Source organism: Colius striatus, chromosome 18 (genome assembly GCF_028858725.1).
Source record: "Colius striatus isolate bColStr4 chromosome 18, bColStr4.1.hap1, whole genome shotgun sequence".
Classification (NCBI taxonomy): Eukaryota; Metazoa; Chordata; class Aves; order Coliiformes; family Coliidae; genus Colius; species Colius striatus.
Window position 1 is genome coordinate 5,897,586 of NC_084776.1, and position 17,923 is coordinate 5,915,508.

Consider the following 17,923-nt stretch of genomic DNA (forward strand, 5'->3'; position numbering starts at 1 on the left):
TTTGGAAACAAAGAAAAACCTAATGAATTTAACCATGGTACCATGGAAACAGCTTTAAAATTAATTTGGGTGCAGGGAGAAAGGATACAACTCTAACACAGGGAAAGTGACAGGTTTTAGAAGAAAAAAAACCCTGTCTTCATTTGTCTCTGGGATCTTTGAGAAACAATAACACATAGCTAGGGAAGGGGATCTTTTCAAACTATAGCAAAGGCAGATTTCTCAAGCACACTCTCTGAGAGGGTTCATGATCAAACAGAGCTATGATAAGAACGGAGCAGAGGTACACAAATCTGCAAGAATGGGAAGCTTGAAATGAAAACTGCCAGCTCCTTGCACTGAGTCTGGGATAAATATCCTATTTGTGGTCATACATACTTCAGGAGTTTTGTTCCCCTAAGTCCCAACAATAAAAATAAGTTTGACATTGACTCAAAGGTTTAATATGTGTGGAAGGAGATTTTGGTCCTTACTTTCACACATTCCTGCACTAGGTGTTTTGGTTTGTTAGATAAACTAAGTTAATCTAATTCATTGTTATTCTGGGACTTTGTACAGAAAGAATTCTGGTCTAAAGCATATTTCATCACTTATTTCCTTGATAATATACAAGTTAGTTTGGCTGCCAGAGTGAATAGTTGTATATTAGAAGAAAAATATGTTACTAAACCTAAAAATTTCAGTGAGTGCACAGTCCTCAGAACTCAAAGCTCAGTAACACCACAAAGTGGTGACTAATGAGCTTATAACCTCTATGTGCTGTAGAGTAAATGTTCTCATTAATTCTTTACAAGACCTTCAAGAAAACATACTGCATTCATCCTGCTTCCTAGCTGTCAGAATTTAGTAGATGACTTCATTGGCTACTTTGACATTTTTACGTTTTCGTTCCAGTTTGCTTGCTTTAAAAAGCTTTTGTTTGCTTGCCTTAAAAATTGCCTACTGTGAGAATTGTAAAAAGGTCAAGCAAGAGTTCCCAATCCAAACAGGACAAAAGTAACTGAAATGAACACATTATAGCAGTAATTTTGACTCTTCCCTATTTTTTTTTTTTGTTTGTTTGTGAATTGTTAGCTCTAAAAGTAGGAAAGCTACTTGCCAAATCTTACTAATGCAAATATTCTCTTTCAGAATTTCCACCACCCCTTTCTTACATCAATGTCAAAGCACTAAAACAGGATTGCTAAGGGATTTGGAGGGTGGTGGGAGGACAACGCTTGGTGGATTTTTATATTAAGAAAGCTCATAAGATCTGATTCTGAATAATTTACTTATCAGAAGAATATATTTTGCAGTCAGGGCAGAGCATTGGAAATAGAACTGTCTGAACACTCACAAAGTTTGGACATATAATTTATTTCTCAACTTATCATAGAGATAATAATAGCATAGGCTACACAAACTGGGATGCTGTTATAATTCACATCACTACTAGTACATGTGTTGCTAGACATACATATTTGGATGGCAAAGCAAGACTTTATCTTTGTAACTAAGAATCACAGAATAATTTTGGTTCAAAAAGAGCTTTAAGGTCGTCAGGTCTAATCACTCCCCTCACCCTGCCAAGCCCACCACTAACCCACGGCCCTCAGCACCTCAGCTTTGCAATAAGTCCAGGGCTGGGCACTCCCCCAGCTCCCTGGGCAGCCTGGCACAGGGGCTGACACCCCTCTCAGGGAAAAAGTTCAGCTCTGATTTAAACCTCTCCTGGGGCAACTTGAAGTCATTTCCTCTTATCCTATCACTCATTAATTGGGAAAGAATCCCACACCTTACCACAATCTCCTTTCAGGTAATTGTAGAGACTGATCGTGTCTCTCCTCCAGACTAAACACCCCCAGCCACTCCCCATCAGATTTGTGCTCCAGAGCCTTCCCCATCTCCAGTGCCCATCTCTGGACATGTTCCAGCACCTCGGTGTCTTTCTTGGAGTGAGGAGCCCAAAACACAGTACTGGAGATGCAATTTGAATGTGTACATACAGTGAGGTCATTCTTACAGTGAAATCTTTGCAATTAGATTTCACTCCTGAAGCATTAGACATTGCATTCATCCAAAAGAGACAGACACTAATGGTTTCTGGGGTGGAACTTTTTTTTCTTGATTACAAATGCTTCTGCAGGGGGGTTGGACTAGATCTCTAAAGATCACTTTCAACCCTACCATTCTATGATTCTATGATAAGCATACTATGACAAAACTTCCTTACTATCAGTATTAGCCTTTGGCCATTTATACAGTTAAAAAGACTACCAGACATAGATAAAGTTAATACTGATCTTGTTCACAGTATGTTAGTCCAGAGATTTCAGTGGACAGCCTTTAGACTTCTGTCAGCACATAGAAGACACATCTGAATGTTAAATACAAACATCAGGCTGCTGCAATTCTGAAAATGCCAGAACAATGACTTTAGCTTTCTAATTGGCATCTGAAAAGTAAGAAATATATCTTTAGGCTAGGTAAAGCTAACTGTCCTTTTAGATTCTTAGGAGTACTTAACCGTCTCACAAGTTTGTTAAAGTTGTTCACCTTTAAAAAAAAATTGAGGCTACAAATTGCAATGTAAATGGTAGCACTGTCTAGTGATCCCAGACAAATCAAATACTATTGCTCTGGGTAAGACATTTGGGTATGCAGGAAGGAAGATGAACTGTGCTTTCATAGTTTAAAAGTTCCAGTAAATCATAAAACTAAAAAGCAGAAGGAAAGCTGTAGGAACTGAGAACCTGGTTAACAATAATACAGTAAGTGCTGAACTGTAGGAGGTTTTGTAACTAAGTTTGTGAAAGCTGAGGCCAATGACTATTTGGATTTTTGGATTCTGTGAGCTAGTTTAACCAGTTCTGAACCTCTATTCCATATGTTTTTTCAAATATTTCAACCTCTGACTCCTCTGTGTTTGGCTTGAGGCTGAAAAGTACAGATTACTTGATGCCCGTGGCAAGTGCTGTTGCAACAGGGAAATGATGTCAATCCCTGCAGTGCAATTCATAACTTGATGTGGGTAAATGCACTTAGTGACAATTTAGAAGAAAACATGCTGGTGCTGTGCCAGTGGAGCCAGATGGTGACTGAAATTATTAAAATCACGCCTGCTGCAAACCTCTGAAAAATTGCACTGTTACAAAATATCCTCACCATAGATGGGATCCTAAGACAGACCAATTGGTGTATAGAGAGTATTTGCAAACAGTGTCTGATATGACTTGCTAATTGCAATCTTTCCCTTCCCTCTTTACTAGGTTCAGCTAATCCACTATAACCATGAGCTGTACACAAACGTCACAGAAGCTGCAAAGAGTCCCAATGGGTTGGTGGTAGTTTCCATATTTATGAAAGTAAGTGTTCAGTATTATCAATGGCTAAGATGTGGACAATGGAATTCTTTTCCCATGACCTGTAAATGTAGGAATTAGATTCCTCATTGTACTAAAACAACATCTGGTCTGGAATCTGGAGACATGGATGTATATACATTAGTGAATGAATAGGGGTGAAACTTAGACAATTTCATACTTTTATGTAAAACAAAGGCAAAACAGATTTTATTTGCAGCTGAAATTGTCTGCTGCAGGGAATGTATGTTTCTCAATAAACAATAGAATAATAGAATACTGTATGAAAATCATATCTAATTATATTAACCACCTGCAAATCCCATCAAAGCTGTTGGAGAAGAAAACTGTACTCACACTTGTATTCAGGCATTAATTTCTGTTCCTCCCGTTTTCCCATCCCTGGTTTTTATAATTTATTTTTCGATAAAAGCTTTCTAACAAGTTTCATACGGAAAAATATCTAAGTATTTCCTCCTCCCACAACCTTGAAAAAAAAAAAAGACAGAAACAATTTGGAATGGCAGGAGAGAGAGAATGAGAGTGTGTGTGCACAAACAGAGCAGCTACGTTTCCAGAAAGTAAATGCTTGTGAGATGTTAACATTGTACATTTTCTCTTCTGTAGGTATCTGAATCATCAAATCCATTTCTAAATCGTATGCTTAACAGAGACACCATTACAAGAATAACGTATAAAAGTAAGCACCTTCTCATTTACTATTGCTAACATAAATGCTACAAGCTGTATGTTTTTGTTATCAAATAATGTAGTTAGCAATCCACTGAAACAAGATACACTTCATTATGGGCAAAAGTGACAAAGTTTGCATTGCCAGCAACTCTGTGTGATAAGCGTGGAAACCTGAAAAATTGAGTAAGGTCATCAGTTCATCGAATGAATTTTGAACTTCAAAGTCTATTTTGTGTTTGAACAAGCAATAAATTAATGAATTTATACTGAAATACAGATACTGCATTCACATAGAATACTCAGGAGAAACTGCCTACTGTTAGCAATAAAAGTAACATGCGGAACAGCCAGGATTATATCAAATGAAGCTATGTCAAGATGCTGCATCATTAACTGTGGATTTAATATTCATTAATGTTTTCTTTGTGTACAGAAAAAAAGTGATGACATTTCTACTCAACTACTGCCGTATTTAATGGATATATAAAGAGATCATTAACATGGCATGTATCTTTGTTATATTCACTGATAATGGTCAATAATTCCATGTTGGTCTATTGAACCTGTGGAAAATGGCATCTTTACTATCAGTGAAAATTAGGCTGGTTTAAAGAAAATCATGAAAAATACATACATCTCAATGGAACAAATTACATCTCTTCTCCTAAAACCCTTTTTACCCTTTGTCAAATATTCACTTGAATTCCAAGTAGCCATTAAGTTAATAAGTTAAATGGTGCCAGAATTTTACTTTCAGAAAGTACATAGCAAACTGAAAAAAATAAGAGAAGTATTGTGAAACTCAGCCTTCATTTGCTGTTCTGTAAACAATGACTTAATATTTTTCATATACTTCATTAACTTTGCTTATGTTTATAAAAACTGGGAGAGAGTTGTTGATGATAACTGGAAGGAAACTGGTTGTCAGGACTCCAAGCCTACTTTACTAGGGCTCGCCTCAATTTTCCTCTCTAATTTAAATATATTGTACTATATACTCTACAACAACACAGTGTTATTTGGAAAACTGCATCTGAAAATCCAGAGGTCTCAAATGTCCTTTTAACTTCAACAAGTCACCGAACTTCAGGTTTATGATAGAAAGGTTTGGAGAGATTTCTGTAGACATTCCTGAAGTATACAATCTAATGTCTTCCCATGGACTACATCTTTTCCCCCTCCCTGCAAAACCAAGATTCTGAAAACTGTAGATTTGAGACCAATGTCAAGTGAAAGCACAGAATCTTACCCTCTAATTCCTGAACAAGAGCGCACTAGAAAGATTTCAAGTCTTGCCACACAACACAGACTTGACCAGAGCCAATTCAATTCTATTCTGAGGTAGACAGTTTCTTGTCCTCTCCTATAACACAGTCCTTTATTCCCATAGAAGTTTCTCCAATTGTACCTTACATTTAACAAATTTAATTACATCTTTTCTTCAAATAAGAGGCCTCTATTATGATAAAACTGCTCTCCATGAAAAGATGAAAAGGAGATCACAGAAGGTTCCACTCAGAACATTTTCTCCAGATTGTTCTATCAGTAGGAAATGTTGTCTTCTCTGCTTGAAAGAAGAAAATTAGCACAGTTCTTAAACTGTCTTTCTTGATTCCTTCCAAAAATACAGCAATAGTGTTCCATAAGAGCTTCCTGCCCACCAGTGCTGCTGCAACATCCTGGAGATGGGAAATTGTTGTTAAGGCTTTATGTGCTTTTTCAGATTTTTCACTCCCAAATTTTATATGCCTGGCTTCTGACTGGGGTCCAGCCAGAGCTCTGTACCACTGAGGAAGCTGCTTTTCCCCACATATACACACACAGAGACCTGCCAGACCTCACACACTGTATAAGAGAAGACTCCTGCCTCATTTTTCCCCATCACAGCATCTGTATCTCACACATTTACACCAGTGTCACAGCCTTCTTGACCTCACATGCTACAACAGCTGTCCAGCAAGGCAAAGATTGGACATCTTATGGTGGCTCAGAGCAGAGACATTAGACATGTTCAGCTCCACAGGGTAGGAATCAGTGGCAGCATCTTGCTCTTGTTGCATGAATGAATACTCAGACATTACACACACCTTCATACCTTCCCCAGATCTAATCTTTATTCTGCACACTGCATTTAAAAGTGGGTATTCCTCCTTTATGGAGTCGACAGCATCCTACAACCTTTCATTGTTGTTTTGCCTCTTTATAAAGAAAATGCAATTCCAACCACACCTAATTTGAGTTTACAACTGAAATTTCACATGAAGATGAACACACAACATAGGTTGCAAAATCAGTGATTAACAGGGTTGTTTTAATTTTTGACCACTTACCACTAACAAGTTTATCTGATAAGATGAAATCCTTGGTAGATACAATGCACATAATATTCTGCAGGGCATTGGGTCACTTACTGTAGTAACAAGTATTGACTACGAATTTTTTAGTGTAAATTGGGAACATGAAAGTGTTATTGAAAGTAATTTTGCAGTTGTCTTGCGTGATGGATTATAGCATCATTGCTGAAAACTAATTGTACTTCTAAGGCAAGGATTTCTATTCTACCTTTAGCAGCTAGAGTTTTTTTAGCTCGTGCTTTAGGGGTCCACTCCTGAAGTCAATACTCAGCAAGCTGCTGACAAAATGACCAGTCCAGTAGGAGCATGGAGCAAATGATAAGTGGAGCATAGGTTCAGAGTCAGGATAGTTAGTAACATCACTAAGTACTTTTTCTAAAGAATGGTAACAAAATTAAGAGCTATCTATGCTGCTGCCTGGAATTTCCCTGGGCAAAATGCATTAAAAGAAGAATATCTACTCTTAGATATTAATGGCTACAGTGAAGTAAAGTGGACCCCAAGGAATTTTTAAGGAGATTTTAAATGCTTATTTTATTCTCTTATCACAGCCCAAAGAATCTACTGTGAACTAGTTAAAACAAGAGTTCTTTCAAACAGGCTTTAGTCAGAAGCTATGTGAATATCTCTAAAGAAAAACTACTTTTAAATTCTTCTTATAATATGACATTTGAGAGGATAAGTTAGCTTTCTTTCAGAACTGCTGTGCTACATTAGCTTTCACTCAATGTTTGCTTAACACCGGAAAGAAGCAGCATTTTAGATTCCCAAAATTCCATGTGAAAATTTGGGCTTGTCATTCTCCACCAAAATGCTGCCACAGACTCAGTGAGGCAGAAGAGCTTTAAAATTCTGAATTTCCTCAAAATCAGTCTTTAGCTGTGTTACAGATAATGCTCCAGTGAATAAAGTATCCCAATTTTAAGAGATTATCCTGAAAAAAAAGGCTCAAGATTTAAGTTTCTGGAAATTTCTCCATGTTCATGTCTCTGTGCATTTTTTGAAGGACTGAGCTCTTGAAGCTCCTGTCACAAGCAGTAAAAGCTCAGCAGTCTCAAATCAGGTCCCAGGAGACTAACCTCAAATATTCAAAAGGAGTCTGTCAGTCTGGGTCTAAGTGAAGGCTGGTAAATGGAGAAACTCTGGTTTGTGATTAAAAAGCTGAGGATGTCTGCATTCTTTACCCTGCAAATCTAATTTAGAGCTGTATTTTCCTTTTTTTGTATTACCATGATATCAATTTCAATATCAAATGGACCTATCTTCAGTCAGTAAATAATATATAAATGCTATTGTTTTAAGGAGAGCATACATAGAATTTGCTGTGACAGCAGATCCCACGTGCCTATTACAAATCTAGGGATGAAAGAAGAGGATTTCCATCATTTGCTAAGAAAATTGTCAGTCAGGGCCTTTATGTAAATGAATATGAAATCTAATCTGTATGGAGAAGAGTTCATGAGTTCAGAAATCACCCTCAGGCTCAAGCGGATCAAGATAAACAGAATGTGGGCTGTGAATGGGAAAGATGTTGATATTCTAGTAAGTGCTGAATGGCTTTGTTAAAGAAATTTTGTTACTGGCAAGAGATCACACATGGTGATTTTGACCATTTTGAACTACATACTTGCAATAAAGATAAGATAAGACATTATTGTAGTCTAATATTAGTGCAAACCCACCAGTTCTGTTTCAGATCCAGAATGGGAAACCTTTACATCAAGATGTGGTGAAAGGGAAGCAGTAGAGCTGTTCATGGGAAAAATGCTGATAACCAAACATTTATTCTCTAGTCTTTCCTCAGACCATTCTCATGGAGTCATCTGACCTCCCACAGGAATATAACCCATAAACAGCAATAAATAAATACTGCTTTTACTTGGCCAAACTGTTTTCTTTCATTGTTTCATTCACTCTTATCTTGCATTTTTCCTGAAGTGATGCTTTCTCCAGTTTCCTATTAATCACAACTGATCGATTTTGACAACTAATATGGTTTACTGCCTCCTTAAACATACTCCAAGTGAAGACAGAGGCAACAAACCAGGTTTGGAGACACTTCACTTCTAGCTGCTAGTGGGGGAGATGGCCACATAGTTTGTAGGTCCTCAGTACTCAAACAAAGCTAAGTAAGGGTAAGGAGAGCATTTCTTCTCGAGTATTGTCATATGTCAATCTTGCCTGAATGAGTAGGAGGACCATGCCCACACTACTCCCACACTGTTGCATGCCATATTCCACCTCCAGAGCATTATTATATTCTGAGAATGACTAAACACTGTAAATCCACAGACAAAAGTTAGAAACTCATAAGAAAATAATGAATTACATTCTCTTTTAAAGCAATGTGAGGCAGCTCCAAAACCCCATGATTATCTGTTTCTGTATCTTCCACTTAATAAATAGTCCTATTGTTAATAATCTATGCACTGTTCTGAATACAAATTAGTCAACTAGAATGTGACACAAAATATGTGTGTGTATATATATCTCATCAATATTCCTCATCTGCATTAATCTTTAGTTTTTCACCTCCCTAGTAAACATCTCAGGGCAAATACTACCTTGTTTAAATCATTTTAGTCCCACAAAAGTCAATATGAATGTAAGAGGGCAGATTTGGTCCTTAAGAGTTTGAAACTATCTGTTCTGACTGACTCTGTGCCATTTGGAGCTAATACATCACTCTCCACAGTTCATAAATAGTGAACAGGATGTTCATGTGGGAAAGGGGAAAATGTATGATGACTCATTGAAAACAGGCAGTGGCTTGAAAAAATGCATTCATTCTCTCCTCATATAATTCCAGCAAAACTACCACTGCACTGCAAAAAATGGTTTTAATGAATAGGACACAGGTGTATTCAGTCATCTCTAGCTGTTAAATTTTAACAGCATTTTGACTTTAATACTACAGCAGTAGTTTTGCACTTTTGTCTCAAAAATTTTGAAAGGACTGTATCCCAGACCATGAGCCAGTGAAGGCTGAGCATGTTAAAAAAGGTGACAGTCAGCCACCTGCAAGACACTATTAGTACTTTTCCCCCCTACTTGAGGATCCAGCTGTAAGGTACAGCAATTACCCTGGCTCAAAGTGCAAACACATGGCAGAAGGCTGTATTTCTGACAGACCTGAAAGGACATGCCAAGATTATATTGTGTAAAATAACAAACACATTTAAAATATAAAATAACTGTAAGGCACTGGTCGATGTGGTATAAATGGTACATGCTACCTTGACACTTTAACTGATGCTGTAGCCACTAAGATTTCTGTCCCAGGAGCCTGTAGCATGTTGACTGCACTGTATCAAAATATTTTAAAAGACTACATTTGCTTTGTCTCTGTTCTTTAATTTTCTGTTGCCCAAGACAGTAGCCTGTATAAGACAAGCATTTTGCTCATCTAAGTTTTGTCCTTCAGCTATAATAGACTACATGCAAGTTAAATTACTCTTTTCTTTTTTAGTTCTTATATGCTTCCTTGATTGTTCATACTTCCTTGGTTCCACTTACAGTCTTTTCCCCAATGGTCAAGGAACTGTTCATCAGCTTTAAAAAAAACCACCAACCCAAAACCCACAAACCCAAAAATTGTCTAAACTTACAGTGAATGGCACATGAAAAACAGAGAATGCAACAGAAATGCCTAAATTATTGATAGTGACTCAAAAGATGACTTCAACATTTTTCTTTAGTTTTAGCAGTATCTTCTGTTTTATTTGTACTCTCTTTCTTGCTTTCTGTTAAAATCAATGCCAGTTCATCCTGCGTATTGAAAGAGGAAATGCTTAAATATGCAGCTTTCTTTGCCTGCACTTTAGGGCTTACTCTGCAAATGAACCCTATTGAACACACCACATGCAAGTGAAAGCAAGCAAAGAGATTTCACACCATTACAGCTCTTCACCAGCCCAGCTTTCTCTGAGATACAGTACAGCAATAGCCTGCAAGAAGAAAAGAGTGTATATCCCTGAGTATTTCCTATTAAGGAACTCCTACAGCCTAAGATTTGGCAGGAAAATCTGACCTCCAGTTTTGACAACACTGCCAAAAATACTGAAAGGCCAGCATTACACAAGGGAAATAGTGCACATAGTATAGAAAAGGCTAAGGAACTTGGATGAATTTTCAAAGATATAACTACATCTCATTATATTTTGGTACATGTCCACAGAGTGAATCCTGTTGCAGAGGGATACCTCATTAATTCCCAGGGAGACTTAGATAAAAGCAGGGACCCTAATAAGCTGCTTTCTGGCATACTTTTTCCACCCTGATTTTAGTATTCTAAGTGAGCCTGCACTGCATCCACCCCCACTGTGCACATGAAAGGCCAGCAGGCTTCATTGAGCAGCTTTATTATCATGCATTAACCTTAACTTCCTCCTCTGGAAGAAGGGCAATTAAGTTTTAACAGTCTTGGACTTCCCAAGGCTTTGTTAATCACTCCAAAATATGATAAGTCGACATTCTCCAAAGACTGCTGCATCTAATCAATAACTGCAACTTCAAGAAGCTTTTAACTCCAGTTCTTAAAAGTGATTCAGAGTTTCACTGTGAATGTTTGTGTTAAACACATCGAAGGTGTACACCCGGCATCTCTGAGTATAACTCAACCCAAGCAGGATTAGAGAATTCACTTGTTCTTGTCCAAACTGCTGGAACATTCAGAAATGTATCATTATTACGTTTCATATCTCTGTAAAACTCATGGTAATATTCTGGAATGAAGATTGTACATCAAAAGGGTGGGATACTTTTTGTGAAGTTGTTGTTTTACCCAAGTTGTTTTCCTGCTTTATTCTCCAGATGATGCATACTTACTACAGGGGCTTAATATTGAAGAACTTTATCCAGAGACATCTAGTTTCATTACATATGATGGGTCAATGACAATTCCACCCTGCTATGAAACAGCAAGCTGGATAATCATGAACAAACCTGTCTACATAACAAGGATGCAGGTAAAAATAATGAAATAATTATCCTGTGTATTATAGGTACAAAAGAATACTTTCAGCATATGTATTTGTAGCTTTATATAGAAAATGAAATTCAGTCTTTTGCTGGAGGGATTCTTGCCTGTAATTTATACAGTTTGCAAAAGCACTGAAGAGTGGTTTTGCCAGAATCAAAACATTAACTATTTAGAGTTCCCTCAGTATCTATCTCTACAACACATGTATGTTATCCTAGGTGGGCTTTACATTCAGTGAGGATTTGACCTAAATGGTTTCCAGCAGTTTATTTTATGATTCTGGTGAATAGATATATGGGGATTCTGAAACTAGTATAGTAAAGTACAGAAATAACTGAAGTTATTACAAATAACAGAGGCCACTCTTAGGTCAGAAAGAAACAGACAATTATGAGCAACATTAGTGGTGATTTATATACATGTCAATGACAAACTAATGTGACAGAGATCCAATGTATGAGGCCAATGTATGAGTTCCCTATGGATCTGTGAGCTGAGCCAAACCCTATTGCATACCAGAATCATGAAGGATACTTGAACCATTGTCTGCCTGTCCCAAGCATGCAGCAGAAGCAATCTGGTCCCAGGAATGAAATAAGGAGTGATAAAACAATCCTAAAAATCACTTTGAGATTTAAAATCATATTAACATTGTAAATAAGATGACTTTAAAAAGCCTGAGAGATATTTTATCTTTGTGATGTTCCTTCTGTCCATTTTTGTCTAGATGCAAAGTACTTTGTTTCTTTTCTAAATGGGAGAGTAGCCCAGCTGAGCAGAGGGAAACATGCTGTACATTCTGAACTTTTCATGCAGGGGACCTCAACATCTCCCTACAAGCAAAATGTTTAGTTACAACGTTAATGTACAAGACAAGCATCAGAGTACTTCTAGACTATGCTAGTGCCTATGGGTTATAATCTCATGATGTTTACTCCTTGTCATGCTTTACTGGTTAGTTACATCCTCCATTACTAGTGCTGCAAATTGATTTTATGGAATACTTACTAATTACATTGTGTACTCAGACTGAAAAAGTAATGCACAGCTCAAGTTTTCCCTGGCAGCTGTTAGAAGATTTTTCATTATGTAAAACCCAGCTACTGGATTTCCCCATTTAAGCATTAAATGCCACAACCAAACCTCTTAAATTCAACAATGTCATGGAAAATATTTTCATATTTTTCAATCAAAATGTTTTGAGGGTTTCTGATTTATGAATTGCAGCTTCTTTTTTTTCCCTCTCTCCAGTTTCCTAGATGAAGTTTGAAAAATTTTGGTTGACTTGAACAAATTAACATAGTTTTAGCACAGTCACCATAAGAACCATTGCTGTCTGCTTGTACTTTACATCCAAACACCTGCTGAGTGCACTGAAAATCCCAGATGATTCAGTAATTTACTCTCTGCTGATCCATAAAACCATCTCAAAGGAAAGCCAGAGTCTACCATAAGAACACTCTAGACATTAATGCAGACATTATCAAGACACACTCATCAATGGAAACAGGATTTCACTTTTGAGCAACATTAATTTCATTACTTCAGTAGTATGAATGTCAGTTATCCTACCCATTCTGACTAGTCATACCTGGTTCTTGAGTATCATCATCCAAAACTGTGTCCTCTCAAATAGAAGCTGCACTAATAGCTACAAAACTAAGAAAATGAGGTCTTGTTATTCATGAAGTCTGTTTTCACTACACCAGATGCTGCATTGCAGTACTGTGGATTTCATTTGTTTCCTGATCACCCAAGGACACCTCATACCATTTTCATTTACTCCACACAAAACTAGTTCCTTTCATTTAAAATGGGGCTCAGAAACAGAGGACCACAGAAGGAACAGCTTCACCTCAATTCTTTCAACCCAACTCTTACTACAAATCACTGAAACTTTCATATATTAAGTAGTCTATTTAATAGTGTTGTATGTTGTTTATTTACAGTTAAGACCAGTACTAAAAATCCTTCTTTTGTATTTTGTATAGATGCATTCTTTACGACTGCTAAGCCAGAATCAGCCATCACAGATATTTCTGAGCATGAGCGACAATTTCAGACCAGTCCAGCCTCTCAACAATCGATGTATCCGAACTAATATCAACTTTAGTTTACAGGGAAAAGATTGTCCAAACAATAGAGCACAGAAACTACAGTATAGAGGTACGTTCTACCTCCAGAATAAACCTTTCTATGCTTACATTAAGCTCTTTCCTTTGAGAAACTCATAACAAAGCATACACATAAAACCAGATGAAACTCCAGCTCTGGGGGACTAACAGTATGAGTCAAACATCACATGTTTGAAATGGATGAGGAAACTTGCCCAGAAACATGCAGGAACTGATTGACAAAAAGCAATCTGGGACACCTAATGTTTTTCTTTAAAAGCACATAGGACTGGCCTTCCATTTTCTAGCCTCATTTTAAACTCATTTTAAAGCACATTTTGCTCTTTTACCCATCTTGGAAAGAAAATGGGGAATGAGCTAGTCTTCATGGTAGCTGATCTCAAAAGAAAATGAAACAAAGACTAACTATCACTTTGCACCGCTATAACTAACACCCAAACTGGAAAGTGTTGTATTAGCAATTACATAAGTTGTATCAAACAACTGAACCGACTCAGTCGTCTGCTGTTAGAGTCTTACACAGCCACAGCTGAGCTGTACTGTGTCTTACACACACGCAGTTATATTACCCCCAGTAGTGGTGTGAAAGTGCCTTCTTACCAATAACGTTATGGTTATGAAGGAGTACTACTGAAGAGTGGAAAAGAGCACATTTTCAGCATCAAGGTGGTTGTCTGTGTTGCAGTACTTCAAAGAAGCATTCATTCAGGCTTAATCCTTTTGCAGAAAGAGGAAGAAATTGAACCTCCTGGCTTTTTCAAGACATTTTGTTCAATTGCCCAATATAGTGTTAAATCCAGCTGCTTTCATATTTGGAATTTATTAAAGCATAATTGTTTTTGTTTCTCTTTCAGTAAATGAATGGCTCCTCAAGTAAGTAAAGACAGAGCAAGTCAGAACCCATAACCTCAGTGGAATGCTACTACTGTGAATTGAGCTAACCTAGAATGCACCCAACCTCACTCTCTTTGGGTTCACGACAGCATGTGCAAATGTGCTGTAGGAAAAGAGCTGCCATGTTGGAAACTCAACTAAAAATTCATTCATATGATCAGTGGTAATTAAAAACAAACAAAACAAACAAAGTTAAAAGACAGTATTACAGTAAATGTGATTACAGTTTTGATACCGTTTTCCTGAACTAATTTAGCTTCACAAAGAAAGACTTTTCAGCCTTTGTACATATGAAATTCTTCCTCTTTCCCCCTCTCCCTCAAATTAAAAAAAACAAAAAAGAATGAAAAAAAGGTGGCTGGGTACAGCATCATCACAGTGGAGTTGTGTTCTGTGTGCCAAGTAATCCTTGGAAAGCTCTCATTATTTCACTATCATTAATGGATACTGACAAGACAGAACAAGAAGACTGTAGAGGAAACTTATTTCTAGGTTATGATCTTTCTGTTCATTTCATTAAAAAAAAAGGGACAGATTTTGAGAGATAAGTATTGTAAATATGTCACACTGCAGAATATAAAGGAAATTGAAATATTTCCCTCTTTGTCACATATCTGTAGTAGGATTTGCCAAAATCAGAATTGATCCATTTTCTGTTTCTTGTTTTACAACAGATCATACGTTGTGTTGGTTACTAATAACAACTCAATAAATGTGTTTAACAAATTCATTTAGTAAACTTGGTTCTATTTTTTTTTCCCCTTCTGAAATAAGCCTCTACTACTTGTGGCTGCATTATTTGTGGTTTTCTTTTCTTTTTCTTTTCTTTCTTTTCCCTTTTTTTTTTTTTTTTAAAGGTCATTTCTTTCTTTGCAGCCAGTTTAAGTGAGTTAATGGCAATTGGGAATGCACTTAAAGCTAGTATAACTTTAACTCCACTTTATGGTCCATCATTAATAGGAACTGGGCTCAGAACAAGAAAGCAGTTCAAACATCTCAGTTCAAAATTGCTGGTCTCCGTGCTGAATCCCTCATTGGAACAAACAAATTCAATCCTGTAAATTGGTGGTGGAAAGGGATAACTTTTCTTTACAGATAAAGCAGGAGCTGACCAAGTAAAAGCGAATGCCTTTTTTCTTGTTTATAATGGTCATTCACTGTGTTTGGTTACTGTCAAGAACTCAATAAATGTGTTTAACAAGTTCACATAGCGCATGTCTGACCTTCTTGCACATTAAGGGATTTTCTGTCATTTTTTTTTAATCTGAAGAGGGAGCAGACTTCATGCTATTCTGTTCCATACACTCACTTCGTAATCCATAACAAAGTTCCCAGAAAAGAAGATGAAGTTAGAAAGTACCTTGATGACTAACAAATTAATTATATCAAATGGGAAAACAGGCACAAGAAGCATGAGGGAATTGAACCACTGTAAAGAAGGTGTAGATGTTGAAAGCCAAGCAGCCTTAACGTGACAACCACATTATTTCATCTTTGGATTAAGAGAACAGAACAGCTAGCATCAGACAGGAAACCCTTGAGTCTCCCTTGCAGAGGTTTGGAAAGATTTTTAACTTGCATGATTTCATCTGGGACATGAAAGGGAAAGTTATCAGGAGAGTAAAAACTTGTACAAACTGGTATTCAGGGGACTCTCAGAGGAGGTGCATGGATGTAACTGGAAACTGCTAAGGAACTCCAAGTTATCAGCAATTCAATTGCTCAGTGAAAGGTGCAGAGAAATCACTAGTGCCAGAATGGAGGGTGGTCTAGATGGCCTGTGGCATGGTGATGCTGTATTTGTGACAGGTTTCTGAGCTGGTGACCCTGGCCCAGGATACTATAAGCACATACACAGTATAGTTATTTCATTTTGAGCATTTGAAATGACATCTGTATACCAGCTTAACATCTTGCAGTGATCTGAAAAGTCCACCACTCAACCATAGGAACTTTGCACAGTGATTCTTATGCTGTAGATTAATATTGTCAAAATCTGCAGCTGAAATAAAGCAAAAATATGACTTGAGATTTATCTAGCTAGTAAAATATTAAAAACAACACAAGTCACCCACATTTAGTATTTTTGAGTTGCCAAAACTGTTGAGTTGGGATTTGTTTCCACTATTTGTTTGGGGGAGTTGTGTTTTTTTAAGTTTCTCTAAGAATTGTCAAGGTTTTAAAGTTACTGAGAGCACAAAGTCCACAATGTTTCAATCTATATTTTTTGGACAAACATCTGGTGGTTGTTGATCCAAGTCTGTCAGTGACAGAAGGTAGGGAAGATAAGCCAAGCCTCCATTATAAAACTTTTAATAAGTAATAAAATCTATTTTCTATTTTACTGAAAACTGATTGAAGGGATTTAAGAGGAAGGAGAGATAGGATAGAAGGGACTAGTCCTAGGAAGGAGTCATGCTGTGCTTTGGATTAGGTGAGGCTGTGATATAGAAGCTTTGCAAATAGAGAAATGGAGCAATAGTACTGAGACACAGCAAGTGTACTTGTCAACATTTCCAACTCTATTTTGTGGACAAATTTTGCCATGTTTTCTTTAGGTTTGGGGTGTTTTTTTCATCTTAGATTGCAGTAGAAATAGACCAAACTAAAGCTTAGAATACCTTGCACATTTCAATAGTACTCAAACCTAGACATCTGTCTCCAGTTTTTCAGACCAGGCACATAACTCTGTATCAAGAGAAACTGAGCATTCAAAGAAAGCCACATTATCACAATGCCTTTAAGCAAAAAGATAAAGTTTCAGTGTCAAACAGTTGGCACAATCTTCCAGCGCTCAGAGTCTACACAGCATGGCAACGTGTGCACATAGTTATCCCTCCAACTTGAGTGCTTTTTGGCCACAATGCTCAACAGAGGTCTGGTTGCACACAAAGCTCTGTGCTCGGTACTTTTTAGTAGGAGCTCTATTTATGGCCATGATACTATCCTCACCTAAGCCATTCAGATTAGGCATGAGATCCTTGGCTTGTGATAAGGCTCAGTACAGCACATTGGGGAATATAAACCTCAATGAACAATCAACACTACAGGCAGGTCCAGGCTACCATGTCGTGATGATAACAGGCATTAAGAACCTAAACCTGGTAGGAAATGGTCAGATTTGATCATCTGCTATTACGGTTAAGAATGTGATATCAAACCAAGTACCAAACTTATCAGACTTATTTGATGATAAAAAATACCTGAAAAATTTATGTTACTGTGCTGTGACAGACTATTTCAAAGCAGTATTCAAAAAAAGTGTAATACTTAGCCACACTTCATAAGCTTAGTTTTTAATTTAATGAAAAGAAAAAAAACTGTATCTGTAGAGACAATAAGAACTAAATAGGATGAGTGAGATGAAGACAGAAAGCAAAGACCTTCAGAATAATTGTACCTAGAGATAACATACATTTCTGTCCTTCCACCATTCTATCCAGCCTTGAAAGCTGAACCAGAAAGCCAACATCCCAAGGGCTGGAAGACTGGATATATTCTAAAACAAACTCCTATGAATAAAAA

General features: G+C 37.1%; 1 protein-coding gene across 1 annotated transcript in view; it reads left to right on the forward strand.

The window, feature by feature from the left end:
- Window positions 1-15,024, forward strand: part of CA10 (carbonic anhydrase 10) — a 177,514-nt gene extending 162,490 nt beyond the window's left edge. Inside the window, exons 7-11 of the mRNA XM_062010890.1 lie at window positions 3,249-3,344; window positions 3,969-4,041; window positions 11,201-11,355; window positions 13,361-13,535; window positions 14,359-15,024. Of these exons, the coding sequence (XP_061866874.1) occupies window positions 3,249-3,344; window positions 3,969-4,041; window positions 11,201-11,355; window positions 13,361-13,535; window positions 14,359-14,381 (522 nt within the window). The 3' untranslated portion in view covers window positions 14,382-15,024. The remainder of the gene's footprint in view (window positions 1-3,248; window positions 3,345-3,968; window positions 4,042-11,200; window positions 11,356-13,360; window positions 13,536-14,358) is intronic.
- The last annotated feature ends 2,899 nt before the right edge of the window (window positions 15,025-17,923 follow it).